The sequence below is a fragment of the Poromitra crassiceps genome (genome assembly GCF_964638095.1).
Source record: "Poromitra crassiceps genome assembly, chromosome: 4".
NCBI lineage: Eukaryota > Metazoa > Chordata > Actinopteri > Beryciformes > Melamphaidae > Poromitra > Poromitra crassiceps.
Window position 1 is genome coordinate 25,291,780 of NC_139626.1, and position 21,493 is coordinate 25,313,272.

The 21,493-nt window shown below is 43.7% G+C and overlaps 2 protein-coding genes across 2 annotated transcripts; both read right to left on the reverse strand.

Annotated features, from left to right (window-relative positions):
• Positions 1 to 83: 83 nt before the first annotated feature.
• Positions 84 to 11,340, reverse strand: kcnh6b (potassium voltage-gated channel, subfamily H (eag-related), member 6b; the record flags this gene model as incomplete). Its single annotated transcript, XM_083635581.1, has 11 exons — positions 84 to 472; positions 1,444 to 1,642; positions 2,898 to 3,072; positions 3,472 to 3,741; positions 5,613 to 5,721; positions 6,579 to 6,772; positions 6,895 to 7,147; positions 7,320 to 7,519; positions 7,683 to 8,076; positions 8,415 to 8,840; positions 11,197 to 11,340. The coding sequence occupies 11 exons, from the start codon at positions 11,338 to 11,340 to the stop codon at positions 188 to 190; spliced, it is 2,649 nt and encodes an 882-aa protein (XP_083491707.1). The 3' UTR covers positions 84 to 187.
• Positions 11,341 to 12,446: 1,106 nt separating this feature from the next.
• taco1 (translational activator of mitochondrially encoded cytochrome c oxidase I) lies at positions 12,447 to 19,886 on the reverse strand. The gene is made up of 6 exons (XM_083634650.1): positions 19,823 to 19,886; positions 18,996 to 19,275; positions 18,789 to 18,895; positions 18,004 to 18,137; positions 16,562 to 16,724; positions 12,447 to 13,306 (listed from the first exon to the last, which is right to left on the reverse strand). Exons 2-6 carry the CDS (start codon positions 19,270 to 19,272, stop codon positions 13,097 to 13,099), a joined length of 891 nt encoding a protein of 296 aa, XP_083490776.1. The 5' UTR covers positions 19,273 to 19,275; positions 19,823 to 19,886; the 3' UTR covers positions 12,447 to 13,096.
• Positions 19,887 to 21,493: the final 1,607 nt, after the last annotated feature.

A 21,493-nucleotide genomic window follows, 5' to 3' on the forward strand; every position in this document is an offset into this window, starting at 1 on the left:
TGTGCAAATGTGTACCCAAGATAAGTGGACCATGGAAGATAATGAGCTAGACTAGTCACATAGCTCCTTACTGCAGTCTGTAAGTAGTAGTCGAACAATACCACCCAGAAGATGAAGGATTCTGAGGCTTTGCTGTTGCCTTCGGACGCCAAACGGATCGGTGAGAAACTCCTTTAGCTGCAGGGCATCAGCTGACAGGCAGCACAGGGTCCGAGAGGTGCTTCTGGATCTCAGCCAATCCCGAGGCGATGTCCAGGTTCCCCGGCAGCGACGGGTAGCGCAGGCTGCTGCAGAGTCCAGGCGTCTCCATGAGGGAGGGCTTGACCTGCGGGGGTGCCAGCCTCGCGTGGGTCTCCGTCTCGGGGGTGACGGGCGTGGACATGGTGTGGTCCAACGCCATGGTCACATGGATCCCGCTGGACAGTGACTCCCGGGGCTTCTTGGTGAATTTATGGTCAGGCTGGGCAGAGCTCTACCGAAAGACAGTCATAGATGGTTGGACAAGTTACTATGCTGCAGGGATGGGATGGGACACTTCAGGGCTTTGGACAACATACTATTTCGTTTAGCCCTTGGATAGGTCTAGAAATTAATCACTGTTAATAGTAGTAACAATGTTGTAAAGAAATTGAAGTAAAGCTTTTTTATGAAAGCACTTTATAAGAGTAAATAGTTCAAACTAGAGGACACTCGATAAGAGTGCATGATAGTGGATACCTCCGCCAACCTTCCTACAAAGTTTAATGGTGCCTTTTTGCGATTAGCCACACCTATTTTCCCCCTTTTGGCCAGTGGGCATAGAGACACTGCATGAAATAGGCCACGCCCATCACAGGGGAAAGCGCTCCATTCACTCCCATACACCAGCGTAATTTTCCTTGAATTAAACATAGCTAAAAGCTGTTGTGTGGTGGGCTGCGCAGACAACAAATGTAAAAAAAATCGCCAATCAAAGTTTTTTTGTACTCCCAAGCCATTGAGAATTGCCAAGAAGAAAAATGTGGATCTAGCTGTCAAGGAAGTGAGTTGGAGTGTTCAACTTCCGTATATATGATCTTTGTGTGCAACACACGACCATGCACGTGACATAGGAGAACGCCAGGATTGGGGGCCGTTTTGGCCGTGGTTTCTGAATGATGACGCGCTCCGCAGTGTATCTATGGAAAGGGAAAGTTGACCAGTTCTAATGTTGGCCCATGACCTACTTTTGTGCAAACCCATTCATAACTTTTTGAGGTACATGTATCCTGCCGACAAACAGACCAACAGCCAAACAGGGGCAAAAACATGACCTCCTGGCCAACTCTGTTGGCGGCGGTAATAAGACCAGAAAACAGTAAAAACAATAAGACACAGAATTACAGACAGATAGAATTGCAGGCACAGAGAGGATAAACAAAAGGCCTTAAATGCATTTTCAGAATATTCAGCAGTTTTCGGTACCTGGATGGATGCCCGGCTGTCCAGCTGCAGGGGGGAGATGGGGTACATGGTGTGTAACACCGGTGTCCCGTACAGGCTAGGTGAGTCGCTAGAGAGGGCGCTAGATGATACAGTGCTGTAGGCAGGAGGGACAGGAGCCATCTGTCTCTGGAGAAGCTGGAGAATAACATTGATGTCGGCTGTCATACGAGTCTCCAGTCTGGGGAATTGAGGGGGATGACAGAGGAATTCTTCAGAATGACTATTAAGTGGAGTTATTGGTCATATTGACCAGCTCAGTGGCCTTGTGGTCTGAGTGTCCGCCCTGAGACTGGGAGGTCGTGAGTTCGATCCCCGGCCGAGTCATACCAAAGACTATAAAAATGGGACCCATTTGCCTCCCTGCTTGGCACTCAGCATCAAAGGGTTGGAATTGGGGGGTTAAATCACCATGTGATTCCCGAGCGCGGCGCACGCTGCCGCTCACCGCTCCCCCAGGGGATGGGTCAAATGCGGAGAACAAATTTCACACATTGTGTGACAATCAGTGGGACTTTACCTTTACTTTACTTTAAGAGCAGTGATAACTTTGTGAGCAACACTAACCAAGAATGTATCAGCATTGTTGAATTCATTGCATTCATTGAACCTACCTATCCCCATCATACAGTATGTCACTTTAAAGCCATCCCCTGATTTGTGTGTTTCTTGTATATATATTGGACTGCACTTTATTTTTTTGTGATTTTGTCTTTCTGTATTTTTTTGTCTTCTGACTATTGATGTGACCACGATGCTGCATACCCACTGTTCCTAGTTCTAGGAAGGTTCCTAGTAGAGGATGGGTCAAATGCAGAGGATGAATTTCCCCATGGGGATAAATAAATAAAGGATAACTTAACTTAACTTAGATGGGGGACCCTGGGACAAAATCCTCTCAAATGAGGCTCTGTGGTCTAATTTGTGTCAGTTTAGGAGTCCTTGACGTGAAAAACTTTGAGAACTACTAGAGGACATGCACTCCTAAGACACTAAGGATTCTTGACATATAAGCAAACCAGCCATTGATATACTGTAGGTTGTAGGTATCTCACATACAAAGTATGTGAGATACTTGGTCACATTAGCCAAACTAGAAATCTCGCACACATAGGGTGGAGACTCTGGAGACGATCCTGATCTCAGCAAGTGGGCCGGCCCCTCCCACATTGGCCCCCCACGATTTTGCAAATGTGATAGCATCAAAACCGTGCAAGATGCAGTCACGAAACTTTACAGGTGTAGTTAACATACAAATAAAGGTCAAGTTTGTTGATGGACGTAATCAAGCAAGTTCCCCCCCCCCAACAAACACACTTTACTCCCCTGGCTCACATTCGTTTGTCACGGGCGTTGCGGCTGGTGTGACCCCCCCATCGCAAAATGGCCTCTAGTTATTTTTAAAGTAGTCGAGTAAAAAGACATTGTAAATGCACCTGTTGAGTTGCGACTGTAACACCTCAAGGCGAGACTCCAGCTCACTTGGCCTCTCCTCTGTGAAGGGTGGTGGGTGGTTGCGGACAGAAGAGGATCGCCAGGCGCGACTAGAAAACTGCTGCGGCTGTCGGTCTGGCCAGTATCGATACATTTCAGGCACATTCAGGGACGGGGCTGAAGAAAATGAAAAGACAAGAAATTACTTTTTAAAATTCTATTGAAATATGTCTAAAAGATAATACTGCATGCATGATAAATAATATTACACACAAACTATGAACACATTAGATTCAATCCATGATGCAACTGTGATCAAGTATGGCATGTTCCACACCTGGTTAATTATACTGAGATTTTAGTGGTATTAAACTTCAAAATAGTAGCCAGATATAAGTCTTTCTAGGTTACACTTAAATTAAGACCTCCTAAACTGCCAGTACCACTGCTAGGACCCTCATTACAAACACACGTTGTGCAACCAAGCTTTGAATGCTATGAATGAAGTATGGATTATTTTTAAGCTACTAAGGGGACATTTAAGAGGAAAGTCAGAGTTAAAATGGTCATTTCTACCTTGGTGGCCCCTGTCCAACACTGGTTCCCTCCCCATTGAGGTGCCACTAGGGGGCAGCAGTTGCACCACAGAGGGGGAGTAGTCCCGCCTGGCATCTTCCGGTGGGTACAGCTCCACTTTGGCCCCATGGGCAAGAGGCTTACTCAGGTCGTCGCTGGACTGGGAGCACAGCGATCCACAACTGCAGCGCTCGTCCCAGTGAGACTGGGGAGTTGAGTGACGATGACAGAAAGACTGAAGGGGGTACGAATCTTCATGATCCATTCCATCTGTTCACAGGAGAGGAATACACTCATTCATTCATTTTCTCTACCTGCTTATTCCTTCAGGGTCACAAGAGGCTGGAGCCTATACCAGCCATTATACCATAAGCTTTTCACTGGCTTCTCTGATTGAGTTGGAATTGTCTCTACATCAATGTCATACATTTTTTGTCTAAGGCAGGGGTTTTCAAAGTCTGAGACCATGCGCCTCCCCCTCAGACAAAGTTTGGGAAAGGTGCCTCCCCTTAGTTACTTGCTTAGTTTCACTAAATTCTTGGATGCCTATACAAAGAAATCTCCAAAAATACTGTATCTCTGAACCATATCTTTAATCAAATTGCGCACATTTAGACTATTATGTGATTTAAAAAAATCACTCCCACTCACTGAGCCTCCCCTGAAACTGTTTGGAGCCCCCCAGAGGAGGCCCACCTCCCACCTTGAAAGCCTCTCTGGTCTAAGAGGATCTTTTGTCATCTAAGGAGATAGTTCTCCCATGTTTCTTGATTCTTTCTTTACTGTCACACTTTTCCATTTGAGGTTATCATTCTAACCCCGTAAAATAATTTTGTTTCATTGTATGCATCCTATCCTCTAGAACAGTGGTTCCCAAACTGGGGTACGTGGAGGTACTACAGCCAAAGGGGGAAATTATTGTTTTTTAGGAATAAATCATGAAAATAAGTTAAATGTTAAAATAAATCTGCTCAGGAGGCACTAATTGCAATTATTTCACTCCCTTTCTCGTTTTGTAATGTTATGTTCTTCAAAGGGTGGGTTATCATTCATCATTGTATGTATGCTATAGTTTTCTCTTACCGTTTTCTAAGCAAAATCTTGTAGTTGGGTAAAGGGGGGACTTTGATTCAGAAATCAAAGGGGGTACTGAAGCCAAAAAAGTTTGAGAACCACTGCTCTAGAATAAAGAAGCTCCCACACACTGTATCACCTTCTTCTCTGGAGAAAGATTTTTTATTGGATGGTATCAGACGTTTATGTCATCAGACCTTCATCAACACTTCATCATAACACTCGTTGAAGGTCTGATGACTGGAACGTCTGATACCATCCAATAAACCAGAACGACCGCACCGCGGATATATGCCTGCGCAAACGAGTGAGCAGTCAACATCCATGTCTGTCCAGACTTTGACATTTGAGCCAAATGTGAAGAAATTCCGTCAAGGCGTTACTGAGATATGGCGTTACCGAGCTTGAAAATGGTGTTTCTGAGGTCACAGTGACCTAGCACTTTGACCAACAAAATGTAATCAGTTCATCCTTGAGTCCAAGTGGACGTTTCAGGCAAATTTGATTAAATTCCGTCAAGGCTTTCCTGAGATATCGTGTTAACGATCATAAAACGAGCGGTCTTGAGGTCACAGTGACCTTGAACTTTGACCACCAAAATCTAATAAGTTGATCCTTGAGTCCAAGTTGACATTTGAGGCAAATTTGAAGGAATTCCGTCAAGGCCTTCCTGAGATATCACGTTAACGAGCTTGAAAATTGCATTCGTGAGGTCACACAGTGACCTTGACCTTTGACCATCAAAATCTAATCAGTTCATCCTTGAGTGCAAGTTGACATTTGAGCCAAATTGGAAGAATTTCCGTCAAGGCCTGAGATATTGCATTAACGAACATCGGACAGACAGACGTACGGACAACCCAAAACCATAATACCTCTGGCCTGGCTATCGCCGGCGGAGGCATAAATATTTCTCCAGAGAAGAAGGCGAGACAGTGTGCAGGAGCTTCTTTATTCTATTGGTTGCATTGTCCTCCGACGCACCTGTCATACACTTAGTTGTGCAGAGACTTTATTCACTATTTATCCTATGCTCCAAAGCACTAGTGACTACAAAGATATCTCACCTGGCCTGATTCGGCAGTCCAGGGAGTGGATTCTGTGTCTTGGCCTGTGGCGACATCCACAGTCGTCACCAGAGTCATCAGTCGTTATTATTGGCGGAACTTGATCAGCCTGATGAACACAGAAATAAACAGGTAAATACAAACTCATCAAAAACATTGCAAATTACAGATATGCTATCCGCCATGATTACAGGGAAACGTTTTGACTGGTGAGTGTGTTATTTTTATGCTACTTGATACAATGCCAATGCCAGAGCCATTCAAGGACAAGTCTCTGTATTGGTATTGCAGTTCAGCATAAAAGGTCTTCTTAACAGTTTGAGTATGATCCAGTGGGCTAGCTCAGGGTTTGACAGAGGAAGTGATACTGAAAGAGATAGTTCCTCGAATGGCCACTTGAGGCTGTATCCAAAAAAGAGTTGTTCCCCGTTCACCCCATGTGACTTTGTAACAGGATTAAGCATAACGCCTGGTTCAAAACACGGTTTTGACCTATATAGCTAATTTCACCTTTCATGACAACTGTACGGGTGGTGAATTGTTATATAACTCACCCGTTTAGAGTAAAATAGAGGAATAGATAAGAAAATAGATGGAAAAGACTATGTTTTGAGCGTGATTGACAAGTCGCCTGTCCAGTGATCGCATAGCTTGCCGATCACGGACCAATAGCAGGCGGAGTTGCGGCTCTGGGAAACCCCTCGTCTCATGCCGTCTCGCGCGAGCTGCGCAAGGACTCCAAGATGGCGATAGACCACACTAGGATTCAAACATCGACGGTCTCAAAACGGGAGTAGCTACATCAATATTCTTACAGTCCATGGTATGATCGCACATTGTAGCAGCTCTTTAGCTTACAACTAGTGTTATCTATTCATTTTCAAGAAAAATGTGAACAATGCTAACAAGGCTAGTTGAAGAACAAAAATGCTGAATATCATAATCAACCCAATGCTGACACCGTACATCTCTAAGGTCAAAGGTGATCTCCAAGTTCCTCCAGAAGTTGTCTGCAAATGTAGGGTAGATGTCCAGGACTTCTAGCACGTCATCCCTCAGGATGCGGTGCAGGTCACAGTAGGTGGTTGCATGTACGTCTGAATTGGACTTCCCTGGTTCGTCATACAAGTGGATAGGCTCGCCAAAGATGTCGTTCTTTTCTGCAAAGATGTGAATAGCGTCTTAATAGAATACATGATATTTTCAAGTATGGCTGGGGTATTTTTTTAAACAGCTTATTTTCATGGCACAATAGATTAGGTATATTAGATATTAGCTTTACCTAATATGGCTACCACAACATCATCCCTGACGATCTGGATGGAGCCACGGGAGATGAAGAAGAGAGAGTCCAGGATGTCTCCATTGTGGATCAGAGTATCTCCTGGCGGAGCGTGGACCGTCTTGAACCTCATGGCCAAGGCGCGCAGACAGGCTTGACTGCCCCCACGGAAGGCGTTGCAGTTCTGCAGCAGAGATCGGTTCAAGTGCAAACAAATGTCTGCCTGCAAACACTCTGGAAACCCCTTCAAAACCTAAATATGAGAAGGCAAAAACATCAATATAGCCTACTGTATCAGTGATTAGATGGAAAAAAGGAGTCGCCAACCACAACATTTGGCAAAATGATAACATGGTACAAGAGTAAGTAGGTCTTTCTTTGGACACACTACTCCAATACTAGCCAAATATTCCCTTTTGACTTACAGCATTCATATCGATGCCATTTGTGTAGGACCATGCATGTTGGAAATACTCCAACAGCCTTTGACGAAGACCCCCTGGGATTTGGTGGAAGCGGATGAACTCTTTGACCCTCAGCATCTGGGTGTGGTAGCGGGTTGTACCGGAATATAGTCGCTGGATGATGGCGGACACATTCCCAAATATGCTGGCATACATGAGAGCTAGGACAGAAAAAGCAGTGAGGAGAGAGAGATAACTATAAAAGCCAGAATATCTCACTTCCGGAATCCTGAGTAATTACGTACATCTTCAATATTGAAGGCTAAAAAAACAGAGTAGGGTCATGATCTGGAATTGACAGGAGAAAGTATTTGGAAAACTCACAGCCAATGACCATGACGCAGATGGAGAAAATCTTCTCAGAGTTGGTGTTGGGAGAGACGTTACCGAAGCCCACACTGGTCAAACTGCTGAAGGTGAAGTACAGAGCCGTGACGTACTTGTCTTTGATTGATGGGCCGGAGGTGGAGTCACTGTCGTTGTATGGCTTGCCTACCTGTTCAGCCAGGTTGTCCAGCCAGCCCGTCTCTGTGTACGGCCTCTCCACAAAGCCAATAGCGTACCAGATGCAGGCTAGCCAATGGGCGATGAGCACAAAGGTGCACATAAGCAAGAAGAGGACAGCAGCCCCATATTCAGAATAGCGGTCCAGCTTTCTTGCCACACGGACCAATCGCAGCAGCCGGGCTGTTTTCAACAGGCCGATTAAGGTTGCCATCTTTGGTGTCCATGAATAACGGAGAGAGAAAGATAGGGAGGGGAGAATGACCATGCAATTTAGTTTAAAATACTTGAAAACTTGAAGAAGAAGAAGAAGAAGAAGAAGAAGAAGAAGAAGAAGAAGAAGAAGAAGAAGAAGAAGAAGAAGAAGAAGAAGAAGAAGAAGGAAATTTTGAAGTTTAAGTTTAAGATTAGCACCAACAAGTCGCCAACATGATTTTAGAATGAGGATGTGATGTGAAATTTGGATTTTTAAGATGAACAATAATAGCCTATCAAGCAGAAAAATATCTTAATTTCTAAACAATATCATTTTCAGAGAGGCAAAGTTCTTACCTCATCAGAGCCAGATCTGAAAACGAAGATGTCAAAAGGGATTGTAGCCAACAGATCAATCGGGAACCAGCCTTTGATATAGTGCTTGGCTATCCGGCTCGGATGTGTCACCACCTCATCATTGTGGTCCACGTAGGTGGTGCGAAAGTTGATGATGATATCCACAATAAAGAGTACATCCACCATGAGGTCCACCGCATTTAGAGGGTCACATGTGTAGCCGCAGCTCCTCTTATGCACATCCCCGTGTTCATCCAGGAGGAAAGCAGCTGAGTAGGGAGTGAACACAGCTGTGTAGAGCACCAGCAGCAGAATAATCCAGTCCCAGAAAGCCTTGAAGGAGCTGTAGTGAAGGAGAATCCACCATGTCGTCTCCGGCACCTGGAGTTTGTACTCAGGCAGCACATCAGACTCCAAAGAAAGCACCTAGGCATAAAGGTGTGGTGAGGATATCAGTATAAGTATTTTTGTTCATACATTTTCTGTAATAAAACATCTAAAAGCAAAGAAACTTATCAAATGTGGGAAACCTGGGACAACATCTCATCAAATGGGGCCCCGTGGTCTAATTTGTGTCAGTTTAGGGGTCCTTGACCTGAAACAGTTTGAAAAAAGACTCTATACTCTAAGACTCTATACTGAGTCTTTTTAAGTCTTTAAGTCTTTTTAATCCTTCCATTGAGATGCACCCGATATGAAAATGTTGGCCGATACGATAACCAATATTAACATTGCTGTTATGGCCGATAACTGATATTCACTGATGTCGATATGATTTGAATAAAAACAAGTAAGCTTCTATGATCATCAAATTTTGGACATAATGAAAAACACACGTAAACACTGTGAATTTGAAAAAGTAATGTCCTTCCTTATTTCCAAAACATTTGGAAAAGCCCATAAATCATAGATTTACCACATTGTTTCCTCTACAAGTAACTGGGCCACCATAAAATCACAAGTAACTAACAGTGTTCGTTTTAAGCTACTTTTACAACTTGTAGCAAGTGTATAACTTAATGAAAGTCCAGTTTAACTCACATCTGTGAATAAGGTTGGATCATAAATCAATGGCCGATAACCGATATTTACTTTTGCCCATCGGACCGATACTAATAAAAAGTATATTAAAAAATGACTAACATCAGCAGATACCGATATGACTGTCGATATAACGTGCATCCCTAATTCACACATATTACCGTAAATTGCAACTATTCTCAATTTTGACACAAAGCACATGTGGTACAACCACAACCAGTACAAAGTGGGAGAAAAACCAAACCAAACCAATCTTCACACCAAACACTTTCTGTCTGTGTAACGGCATTGTGTAGGTGGTACTTGCAGCAACCCATGTTAAGGGCTTGTCCAGGGGTGGATTCGAACCGCCGACCCTCGGCTTGGGAGTCCAGCATGTTAACCGCAAGACCAAGAGAGCTAGCTCCCTTGGCGGAGCTGGATAACATGCCTTTATACCTGCGGAGTGAGTTTAACCAATCCACTCACTACCACTTGGGACGCACGAGGAATCCGCACTGATTCAACTCGGTTACATCTGCACTAATAATGACCAACAGACCTTTTTGGAGGACGGACTGTATTGACCATGTTCATGGCAGAGGCTGCTTGCTCTGGCTCTGTGACCGTGTAGGTCCGAGGAGTCCTTGATTATCCTGTCACCACTGGCTCTCAGTGGAGGCAAGGCTTGGGAGACCATTCGTCCTAACCACTACATCTACAACTTCCAGACAGTATGGGAAAAGTCTCAAGTATTAATCTGCTATAATCAACAGCATCAGAGAGCGGACTGAATACAGGAGCTGGTTGGTTCCTGAAATGGCTCTAATGACGCATCGTGAGCACATAACTGAGGTCATGTGCTGACAAAGCCCTCATGTTCTCGTTGGCCTGTTCAATTGAAATTGAACATTTGCTGCGCTGACCGATTCACCAGTGGCCGAGAGAGAGAGAGATGGAATTGGACGATACGATCCAATATGGGGTACCCAATTTGATACAGCCGTGATGCAATAATATGTAATAAATAAAAGTTCAATGACAACAAAGTATGACTGCCGAATTTTCTTTATTTTTGAGCCACTCCTCTTTTTGGAAAGAGAACTTGAGACAAGTCGTCTCATTTGTGATTACTACAGCAGAATAAACTGTAGCTAATATCACAATTAATTTGTCCGACTCATCATACAGATTGTCACTTTTTTCTATCGCAATATTGCATTCCGACTGTCCCATCCCTAATACATAGACAGACAGTTACATAGATAGACTGACAACACTGACCACCAGAAGGTCACAGGTCGTTTGTGAACACTCTTCCCTTGCACTTGCCTCATTATCTGACACACATCATCACACTGAGCCCTGCAGCAGCAGCAACAGCAGCAGGTCTGCCACTCTCCCCACCACCCAGCAGGACAACATCCACAACACTTCTGCCTACAGAATTTCCCACTAGCGGGTTAACCGCAGTCTGCCATGTGATCAAGGCAACTGCACTGCTACCAGGTGATGGTTAATCATTGTCTGTATGTTTCTGGGACCTTTTGACTTCTTAAGAGTAGAGATCAAAAACATTAGACAGAACTTGACTGACATAAGTGTGAATGCAAATTAAATGGGGCAGCATTACCCTCAAACCTTCCCAAATGAGATGCACAAAGATTTGCCAACTCCTTCCTGCTGCTCAGTCAGTTCAGCTACGTGTCTCGCCATTAATAAACCGATGGAACACACACAGTGAGAGACTCCGCCCCCATACCTGCGTGACCCTCTCTGTGACGTGGTGAGTGCGGTCCTTCACCTTGGAGGGGCTGAGCAGCTCCACCCTCGGGGTTGGAGGGGACAGGCATTCGGGGCCCCTGCCGGCTGGTCCCCCACTCTTCATAAGGTCCGAGTCAGACATTGAGCTCTGCTGGCCTACAGGGGAAGGAAACACAAAAACAGGAGTTTACATTTTACATGCAAGAGCTCCTATTAAGCACTCTTTGTCTTTACAGGTGATACAAATACATTGGAGGAGGCTCAGCTTCATTTTAGCTTCCTTCCTTTCATCTGTCGTCGTAGCAGTTTTATATTTTCTCTTCTTTGACACTGTATTTTATTTGATGTTTCCTCAGTTTGGCCTCAGAGTATGAAAACATCATCCAGCTATTATAGATTTACTAGAAGTCTCAATACAAAAAAATTAATAAAAAAAATTGTTGCAGCACAGAAAAATACGCTCTCTCTAGCTGGTCACCTTTTTCAACCAAGTAAATCAACACAACGTACCTGATTTTAAACTCAGAATGTCAGATCCCTCTTGACTGCTATGCGCCCATGTCCAAAACCTCCATCCTCCTCCTTTCTGGACAAGTGTGTTCAAAAATATTCACCCTTCTCTCTCATGGCTCAAAATGACTTGTTTTCAGTGTATGGAAGCAGACCTCAAGGTTGGACCCTCTACACTGGCATGGGGCAGTGGACTGGCGTGCAACATTTGCGAACACTGGAAATCAATCAATGCCATGCTATTAGCTGAGAGGAACTGACAGGAAGATCAATGGCAAATCATTGATAACCAGAGGAAATTGGCTCAGTGCCATTACATTGGACTTTCCTGTTCACATCAAATGAGCATCTCAGCGTTCCTGTATGCAGTATAGGTTGGTACTTTAGGTGTGGAACATGCATCAGGCTGTCAAACAGGACTCTACGGTGCGGCAGCAAAAACAAACTGGCTAATGGTATGGCAACCGCTCAATATGTTGCATGCATACTCTTAATGTGGGACCTTATTGACTGTGATGTTGACGCCACATTAAAATGAGAGGGTAATGACGTGTGATGTGACACGCTGACTCCAACTGTCCTTCAGCCATAACCTTCAGCTCCCACCACCACCACCACCACCACCAAATACCTCAAGTTTCTAAAGCTTGATGGATGGGAAAGATCTGACATTTCACAAGAGCCGTTAAAACTGACAATTTCCAGTGGTAAAATTAAATAAAACTTTATTTTGTCCTGATCCTTGTTGTTGACATAGGGACGTCACTTCCTGGAAAACTCGTCCACTTTAGAGTTCATTTTGATAGAACATTCTCTTTTTTTAGCATGCATACCTCTGTAGGAGCCCATGAATGCTGCTCAGCCACATGTTATCAACACCTCCCATCTTTTTTAGAAACCTAGTTGACAAATGATGCTTCTGCACATCTACAAGCAAAGAGCAGCAGATGCAGGGCATATTCTTTAATTCGGTGCCACTCTGTAGATCAGAATTTTCAAGGGGTCATTTTGTCTGCAAATTCTTGAAATGGAAAACTTGGTGGAAAAGCCTGAAGACAACTCGTGTATCCCCAGGGTGGCTAATGTTGATGGGTGGCTGCTTATGAACTTCTGTAGAGAAGACAGGATGAAGAGTGAAACTGTCCAAGGTGAAATATCACTATAAAACATCTAAACAAGGACCTCCATCTCCTACAAGTCTTTCCCTATACAGACAGCATCAAAACTAATACTTCCAGACATACTGTTCCAGTCTGTTCCATATCTCGACATGCCAATCACTAATGTGCAGTAGTATCAGCACCCGTTGAAGTAAATATATATCTGTTGGTTTTTTTCTTCTTGGTGAACCATTCCAAATCTATGTACATTACATGGCAAGAGTGTGTTCAGCTCTGGGCCTGGATGTTGTCCCAGACACGAATGACGTCCGGATAGTCGTTGAGAGCTTCTATTAGCGTAGAGGCCGCCTCCAGCTGGGTGTGATCCAGAGTTGCGGAGGTGTGGGGAACAAACTCCAACCCAGCAGACGTGATCTGCAGTCCCAGCTCCTCCAGTGACGTCCGCACATTCTTCAGCTCTGTCATGTCACAGATAAACTGAAAAGGGAGAAACAGATCAAGCCATTAGCTAAACTGTGGGAAAGCTCAATGTTCAGGATGTATCATCATGTGTATCAGGCTGCTCGGCCTCAACACCTGGCTCTTGTCTTGACGCCCACCACAACGTGCACTTCATTGACAACGTCAGTCTCTTCTGGCAACGGGATCTTCTTTTCGGCGTAGATGGTTTTCATCTGAATAAAGTTGGCGCTCGGGCGCTATCCGACCATCAACCTAACATACAGCATCTATAGTACCATCCTTGTGCTCTGCTGCCCACCTGTAGATCACGTCATCACAAAGTGCCCATCCCTCGGACCAGTCTTGATGAGTGCGTGAAGTAAAGAGTTTGATGTTCCCCCCATCGACATGGGTGGTCCCCCCGCAAATTAGAATCTGGGCCCAACAAACCAATCCAGATGTTAAATGTGTGTTTTTCTTTAACGTGATTTTCAGAAAACGCTTCAAAAGTCATAAAAGTGTCCCTGTGAATGAAGATTATCTTGCTGAACACAAACTTCACTGTTTCATACCCTTTTTGTTAACCACAGACCTTATCTCATGCATTTAACCAAAATCCCCATACAAAAATCCCATTGCCTTTTCCACCTACAAGCCGAAGTACTAGCGAACAGCAGCAAAACATGTAACCCTTCTGTTATAGAGAACATTTAAGTTACATTGGCTGCTCCTTCATTAAAGACATGAACTCTGTCTCTGTCTCTCTTCTGAGGCCATTTACACCTGGCATTAACATGCGTTTTCTGCCATCAGATTGCAATCCGATTGTATTTTATCACTTGAAAGTACAGGTGTAAACACCCCCAAAACGCATTGAAGAAGGATTGCAATCTGATCGGCCAAACCACCTCCGGAGGTGGTCAGGGACGCATTATGACAACATTTAACACAAGTGTAAATGCAATGCGTCCTCTCAAAACGCATTCAGCAACTACCATACGGAAATACATAATCTTCGGAAGTCGGTGACGGCACGCACACGTGAACGCAATTCCCCGGCAGCACCGCACCGGTGTGTGCCCTCATCTCGCCGCTGTGCCAGATGCGCACACACACAGGCAGCCTGTCACCATGGACCGGCTAAAAATTATCTATCTCTCCCCCGCTCCGCTTTTGCACAACAATCGTAGCGTTGCTTCAAAGTTTTGCTGCGGAGGTTTTGCCACGGCTGTAACCACCTGTGTTGCTTTCAGGTAACATCCTAAATTACAATGTTATACAATTGAGAGCATAATTTCTCTTTTATATCAACACTTCTCCTTTGGAAAAGGAGCGGAAAATGAAAGGAAAATGAGGGAGAAAGGGTTCGAACCCTTTCCCCCTCATTTTCCTTTCATATAAAAGAGAAATTATGCTCTCAATTGTATAACAGTGTAATTTAGGATGTTACCTGAACGCAACACAGGTGGTTACAGCCAATGACATGCACGGAAAACGTATGTATGTGTGTGTGTGTCTCGGACCCAGTGTCATTGTCAATAAACAGATAAAGAAATAGATGCAGTGCTGCGTGATCGGCCATCGTTTTGTCCAGGTGAAGGGGACGTTCACTGTGCATTTGAGCTTAACAATAACCTCTATTTCCCTGTGCATGTATGCAAACATGCATGCACACGTTCAGGGAGCGCGCGCGTGATGACGTTCGAGCTGGAGAGCAATCGGATTGCAATCTGTTCACCCAAAACGCATGTTAGTGCCAGGTGTAAATGGAATCAGGCTGAAGTGATAAAATACAATCTGATTGCAATCTGATGGCAGAAAACGCATGTTAATGCCAGGTGTAAATGGCCTCTCTGTCTCTCTTTCTCTCTCTCACACAAGCACGTGCACGCACGCACGCACACGCACGCACACGCACACACACACACACACAGGCAGGGACATATGCATGCATTTTAGGGGGTTGTTTATGCAGTTGGAAAACACTGTAAGATGTGAAGAATGCATTGTTTGTTTGTGTGTGTGTGTGTGTGTGTGTGTGTGTGTATGTATGTGTGTGTGTGTGAGAGAGAAAGAGAGACAGCGTTCATGTTCAAATATCATATTGATCTAACGGCTATTTTGTAAAGTTCACCTAAGATGTGAAAAGGAGTTACGTGTTCTGCTGCTGTTCCACAAAGAGCACGTTCACAACAATCTGTCTGTTTATTTTGCCTAGATCTTTCCAGGAGAAGAACAAACGCATTTCAGCACCTTGGAGAGTCCTGCGGCGCTCAGTCCTGAGTCATATTGCAATAAATTGTCAGTTTGCAGGCCGCTGGGATGGGTTGGGTTCGGCAATTAATGCATATGGCTCTCATAACGGGTTGGGTTGGTGCGGGTATTAAAAAACCTGACCCACGCATCACTACCATACAAACTTCACCCTATACTTCAAACCTCACCTATCTACACTGCCACCCAGTGGTGGCAGCAGTGATAGAGGCTACAAATTAAACCGACACAATTAATTGCTCCTACATCACTATTTGACTATAGTTCTATCACAATGACAAATTTCAGTCTTAAGGGAATAATTAATGGGAATAGGTTCATACATATGGATAAAAATAGCTCTCACACTGCAGGGCTCCCCTTTCAGTGTTTTATTGCTCAAGTCAATAGAAATGGTGAAATACATCGGGTGCAGGCCCAACAGAGCATGAAGAGTCAGGTGAAATTGGCAGCACTCGTGTGCTCAGAAATTCTATGATATATTGCATCCATTTCTAACCTACCGGTACTTAGGGAAAATGGAGGCCACCGATATTGCAGCCTTGCAAAACTGACTCCTTTTTGTCACTCAGTGTTTATTTATTTTAAAAAAAGTATTTCTTAACTTAACTCTATTGTTTGTTTTTGCTTTGCTGTTGTTGTTCTATATGATTTTTGTCACATGGGCTTTATTTTTATTTATATATATATTTTTATTTTATTTATATATTTGCAACCATTTGTGAAGCCTATTCTGTATGCTACGGTACAATGGGGTGGGGCTCTGTTGGAGCAGAACATTGGTGGGAGGGATACTATCTTTATCCAACTGCATCTGTGATTTTTTTTCTATATAACTTTAAATACAAAAAAAAAAAAAAACTGAGCCAAAAAAAGAAATTGGCAGCACTCACTGATAAAGTTTCAAAAACATTTCAGTAGCCAAACTTGCTCAACCCATAAAGGGCAACTAAAATCACTCAAATCTGAGATACAAAGATTGCATCTGCTTCTGCTCCTCTCAAATAAATGTCTGACCTGCAGGAGGGGCTGCTCCTCCTCGTCCTCGGCCGCCTGGACGTCCTCGGCTCCCGCCTCGATGGCCAGCTCCAGTGCTCGCTCTGCTGTGACGCGCTGGCCCTGCACCACCACCACCCCCTTCCTGTTGAAGTTATGACGGGCGCCGTCTGCCAGCACCCCTCTGTGGACGAGGACAGAATTACACCTCTGGGACACAAAGTCAGCAGAAAATAACCCCCCATTGTGATCTACTGTACGCTAGCAGTCAAAGGTTTGGACACAAGCATTTTTCTTTATTTTTGCTATTTTCCACATTTAGAATAATACATCAAAACTATGAAATAACACAAATGGAATTATGCAGCGAGCAAAAAAGTGTTAAATCAAATCTATCCTATATTTTAGATTCTCTAAAGTAGACGCCTTTTGCCTTGATGGAAGATCAAAGGCTTTGGAAAGAAATTCATACAGCAGGCATCAAGTTCACTGTTTATATTTGTCTAGAAAACAATTTTAAGTATTTAAGAATAAGTCTTTAGATCAAAATAGCTTTAAGAACATGAAGAATATAGCGGATTCAATCAGGGGTGTCCTAACTTTTGACTGGTAGTGTAACGTAACTGCTGATGAAGAGTTTGATTGGTAGTGTAACGTAACTGCTGATGAAGAGTTTGATTGGTAGTGTAACGTAACTGCTGATGAAGAGTTTGATTGGTAGTGTAACGTAACTGCTGATGAAGAGTTTGGAATCATTCTCCTTCATAATATTCTGCATGCAGTGTTGACAGGCTGAGCTTAGAGCGCTTGCCACAGGGTAACACACTGTACCCGAGTGCTCACAGAGTAACAAGAAAGTATTTGAAAGTCAATTTAGTATGTGTTTCTGTGCCTGTCAAGTTATGTGCCAGTGCCACTATCTGACATGTACTGATACAGCAAACGCCACTGATCTAGCATTTGAAGCAGGTTACTGCTGCTAATAATTATATGCCCTGGTCTTTTTAGTGGTGTATGGTGCAACTGCATGTAGGGCTGGGCGATACGGTTGCAATCAATATCACGAAAACCATAAGAATCTTTCTCGATATCAATATATATCACCGTATCACAATACGGTTCATGTATTATATATGCAAAAACATGTTAAATACATCTCATTGAATCGAATGGTAATGTTAGGTGTGACGTCAAACAAAACATAAATATTCAAACAATATTACTACCATACTTAATTGTATGAGTTTTTAAGTCAAATGTGCTTGTCATCATCAATTTAGATGGCAGAAATGTGTCACGATATTGAAGTATCTTCATATCATCACGATAGGATTCCACTGAAAGGCGGCGCTAAACAATAATATTAAATTATCGCCCAGCCCTAACTGCATGCAATATTGATTATTTCAGGTATACAAAGCATCATAAGACTCCTATACTGTATAAGCAGTGCAGGTCCTGACCCATTCTTGTTGAGCAGGTGTTTGACCTCCTGGTGGCTGCGGGTATTGTTGTCAGTCAGGACTTCGATGAGCATCATGCATCCACCTGGACCCCGAGCTTCATATGTCTGCTGGGTTCCTGCTTTGGCCTTCTCCTGTGGAAGCAGAGGAGGATTCCCATGGAAAATAAATGTTCAGTACCACACAGCACACTAGCTCTTTGAGCACACTAGCTCTTTGAACACACACACACACACACACACACACACACACACACACACACACACACACACACACACACACACACACACACACACAGCAGAGTTCCCACACCTTCTTCAACATCAAATTCAAGGAATTCTCAAGGACTTTCAAGGCCCAATTCCCCAAGTTCAAGGATAAACATGGCATACAGTAGCCATGAGACAAAAATCAAGGTTAGTTACTTAGTTACTTTCAATGACCCAGGACTATTTTGAAGAACTTTTAAATTAATGCATTTTTTCTTTTTCAAATTCATAAACTTTCAAGTATTTCAAGGCCCCGTGGGGACCCTGCCTGAGTAAGCAAAATGCAAACACACACTACTTGTATGCATTGTTTGTGCAGTATGTTGTTTTTGTTTAGCTGTCATTTGGTTTCTCCTACCTGGTTCACTTGTGTCCTTGACTTCTTTGTCTCACCCACACAGTTTGTATTTCTTTATTCACCACTCTATTAAAGCTTGTTTAGCTTTTGTATGGATGTGCCAACAAACTAAACCTAAATCCTACAAACAGGATAACACCAGTATGTAGTCAACCTACCGCACTCTTGATTGCAGTGTCTATTGATGCTTTCGGCATGTTCTTGCCTCTGCACTGGTCCAATATATTGGCTAAGGCTGCATTGAATTCTGGGTTAGAGCCTCCTTCTGCAGAAAACATCAAGGTTGCATGAATAAAAAGAGACGTAGCCCACAACAAAGGTTCTCATTCATTCATTCTGTTCATTGTGTTTCGTGCGAACTTGACCTTTTACAGCTATCCTTATCATCAAGCCAAACTTCATGAACATCCTGCCTCGTGCATCATCTTTGGGTCCTTTGACATGTTTCACCTTTGACCACTTGTTATGGCCAGCACATAGGCTAGAGTACAGCTGTAGTGTCCTGACAGGAGAGATGATCCACGGCGGGGAAACGTCGGTGTGCGCGGGCCGTTTCCAGGCTGCGCCCACCGAGGGAGAGGCCAGGGCAAGTCTTCGTGGGCACTGGGTCAAGAGAGCCCGCAGCACCGCCCCCCCAGCCATGCCCTTGAGATACAAACCAAGAGTTAGAGATGACTGTTGCTGCTGCCTCTGCACGTGTCACACAGCTCACAATAGACTGGGTATAATAGCCTCTGCAGATAATAACGTTATAATATTAAACTCATATGAAGTCACTTTGTTATGGTGTTTGACAATGGGCCTTTTTTCACAGCAGCCATTTAAAAGGCATGGTAAACACAGATGCAATGCAATGCAAAATACAATGCAACCAAAACATTAATGAGGGACCCAGCACTGGAACACCTAAATGGATTGGAAGTTGGAACCCCCCATTGTTTTGGTTGCACTACCTGTGTTTACCCTGCCTTTTAGACACAAAATGGCTGTTGTGAAAAAGGTCAATCGCACTCAACAAGCAGAAGGAGAATCTACTGCAGTTGGCTGTTTCTAGTAGCTAAACATGCTAACTGACTATTCTGACTAGGAATTAATAAACTGTCAATAAACTTACAATTTAACGCCTTAAAAGGACATTCATTTGCTGCTACTGATATGTGTATATGGCAATGACTGAGCTTTGTTTGCTTACAGTAGGACAGTCCAGAGATCTCACGCAGCAGCGAGCTCGCCGACACCGTCCTTGTGAAAACAGGGTGGACACTTCCTGCTTGTGGTGACGTCAGAAGCAGACCTAAAAAGAAGAAGAAGAAGAAGAAGCACACACGAGGGCGACAGATCCCACAGTCCCACGTTTTCAGTTTACCAGACGTTTATGAGGGAAAGTGACCACAGACCCCCATCCGATAAAGGTTGTTTGTTTTGTCCCAGCAACCATCTGATTTCTGTTGCGTGACTGAGTGGAGAGATAAGATAACTAACAGAGAAGAGAGTGAATTTGAAACCTCTGACTGAAGACGCACAACCACTTCAAAGGCCTGGGGTTTCCTGGACAAGTTTGGGAACCACACTAGAAATAGCAGCATCTGGTAGGATCTCAAATCTTACAGTAACACCAGATATTATAATTCCTCCTAATAATCTGTGTATTTGTTTGTGACTGCAGTAACGTTAGTCGAGATTACTCATTGGTTCAAATGTAAAGATAAATAAATAATAATAATAATCAAATAAAAAAAGAACATCATAATCGGCTGAATGTGCCCTAAAGCTTCCCAGCATGGGAACTGAATTAGAAATTTGCTGCTTTCCCTTCTCCTTTTCCAAGTGGAACTGGTAATATTTCCTTTTGTACTGCCGCTTTATACCGCTTTATACATCTGTCTGCAGTGCACACTCATTCCCTTTCACTGCCTGGTGTGCTGGAACCATGGCTGAAAGTTTCACCTCTCGGTTTCCAGACGTTTGGTGAGCGGCGCCAACAGCGCCACCTAACCACCAAAGTACAGTAGTGAAACGGATTAAGACTGAGAGCTGAGTCTAGCTGAAACCAAACAAAACTGCCTATCTATACAACCTCTATGAATTCTTAATAGACTATGGTAAAGTTCAATTAATAAATCTTCTCTGAGCGTATTTGTTGACTATAATTTTCAAAGCAGCAACTGAATGAGTGCACCACCACCCTGTCAGGCCTGACCTCCTCTACCCACTGTAACCCAAATACTGATAGTTGGTCTGATAGTCTTTGGAAATAGAAATTTTGAACTCAGAGACAAACACACTAATTCCCACCCAGAACTCTTTATTCTTAGAACCATCTGAATATTTTGAGATAGCCATTATAACTATTTCTCAGATACACACTTTTGACTCCCACTTCATTCATTTCCCATTCTCTTTTATTTTCCAGAATACTCATGTCGATCTTGACTTCTGGGAGCAGCCAAGGGGGAACACTAACTGAGGTAGACTTAGTGAACTCTAAGACCTCCATTCCATATGTCCTTGCTCTTTCTTCGCTTTTCCAAACCCATTCCTCAGGAACTTTGAATATTCCCAACAGTCCTAGACAGACAAGCAAACTGCGGCAGATGACCATGCACACCAGAGGAGAACAAAGAGTTAAGAGAGATGGAAGCTGTGCAGCCAATCAGGGCCAGCCTGTCTCTGACTGACAACAATACAAATCCCATTTCCTCCCCACAGAGACCTTCCCACACCACAGCACAGCTTACAAAGCAACACCAGCAGGTCCTCCTACATGGTTGAAGAAACCTGGTTAGTGATGTCCACATTGAGCCTCTGAGAAGAAAACTGGGAAAAGAGAACTGGAGAGAAGAGAAGATTTTAGGGGATAATT

Bases quoted from the DNA above. Each gene is read 5' to 3' on its own strand.
- taco1 (XM_083634650.1), bottom strand. From the start codon at position 19,272: ATGGCTGGGGGGGCGGTGCTGCGGGCTCTCTTGACCCAGTGCCCACGA. The intron at 18,896-18,995 runs GTCAAGTTCGCA...TGTTTTCTGCAG, and splicing joins GATAAGGATAGCTGTAAAAG to AAGGAGGCTCTAACCCAGAA. The intron at 18,138-18,788 runs GTAGGTTGACTA...CTGCTTCCACAG, and splicing joins ACACTGCAATCAAGAGTGCG to GAGAAGGCCAAAGCAGGAAC.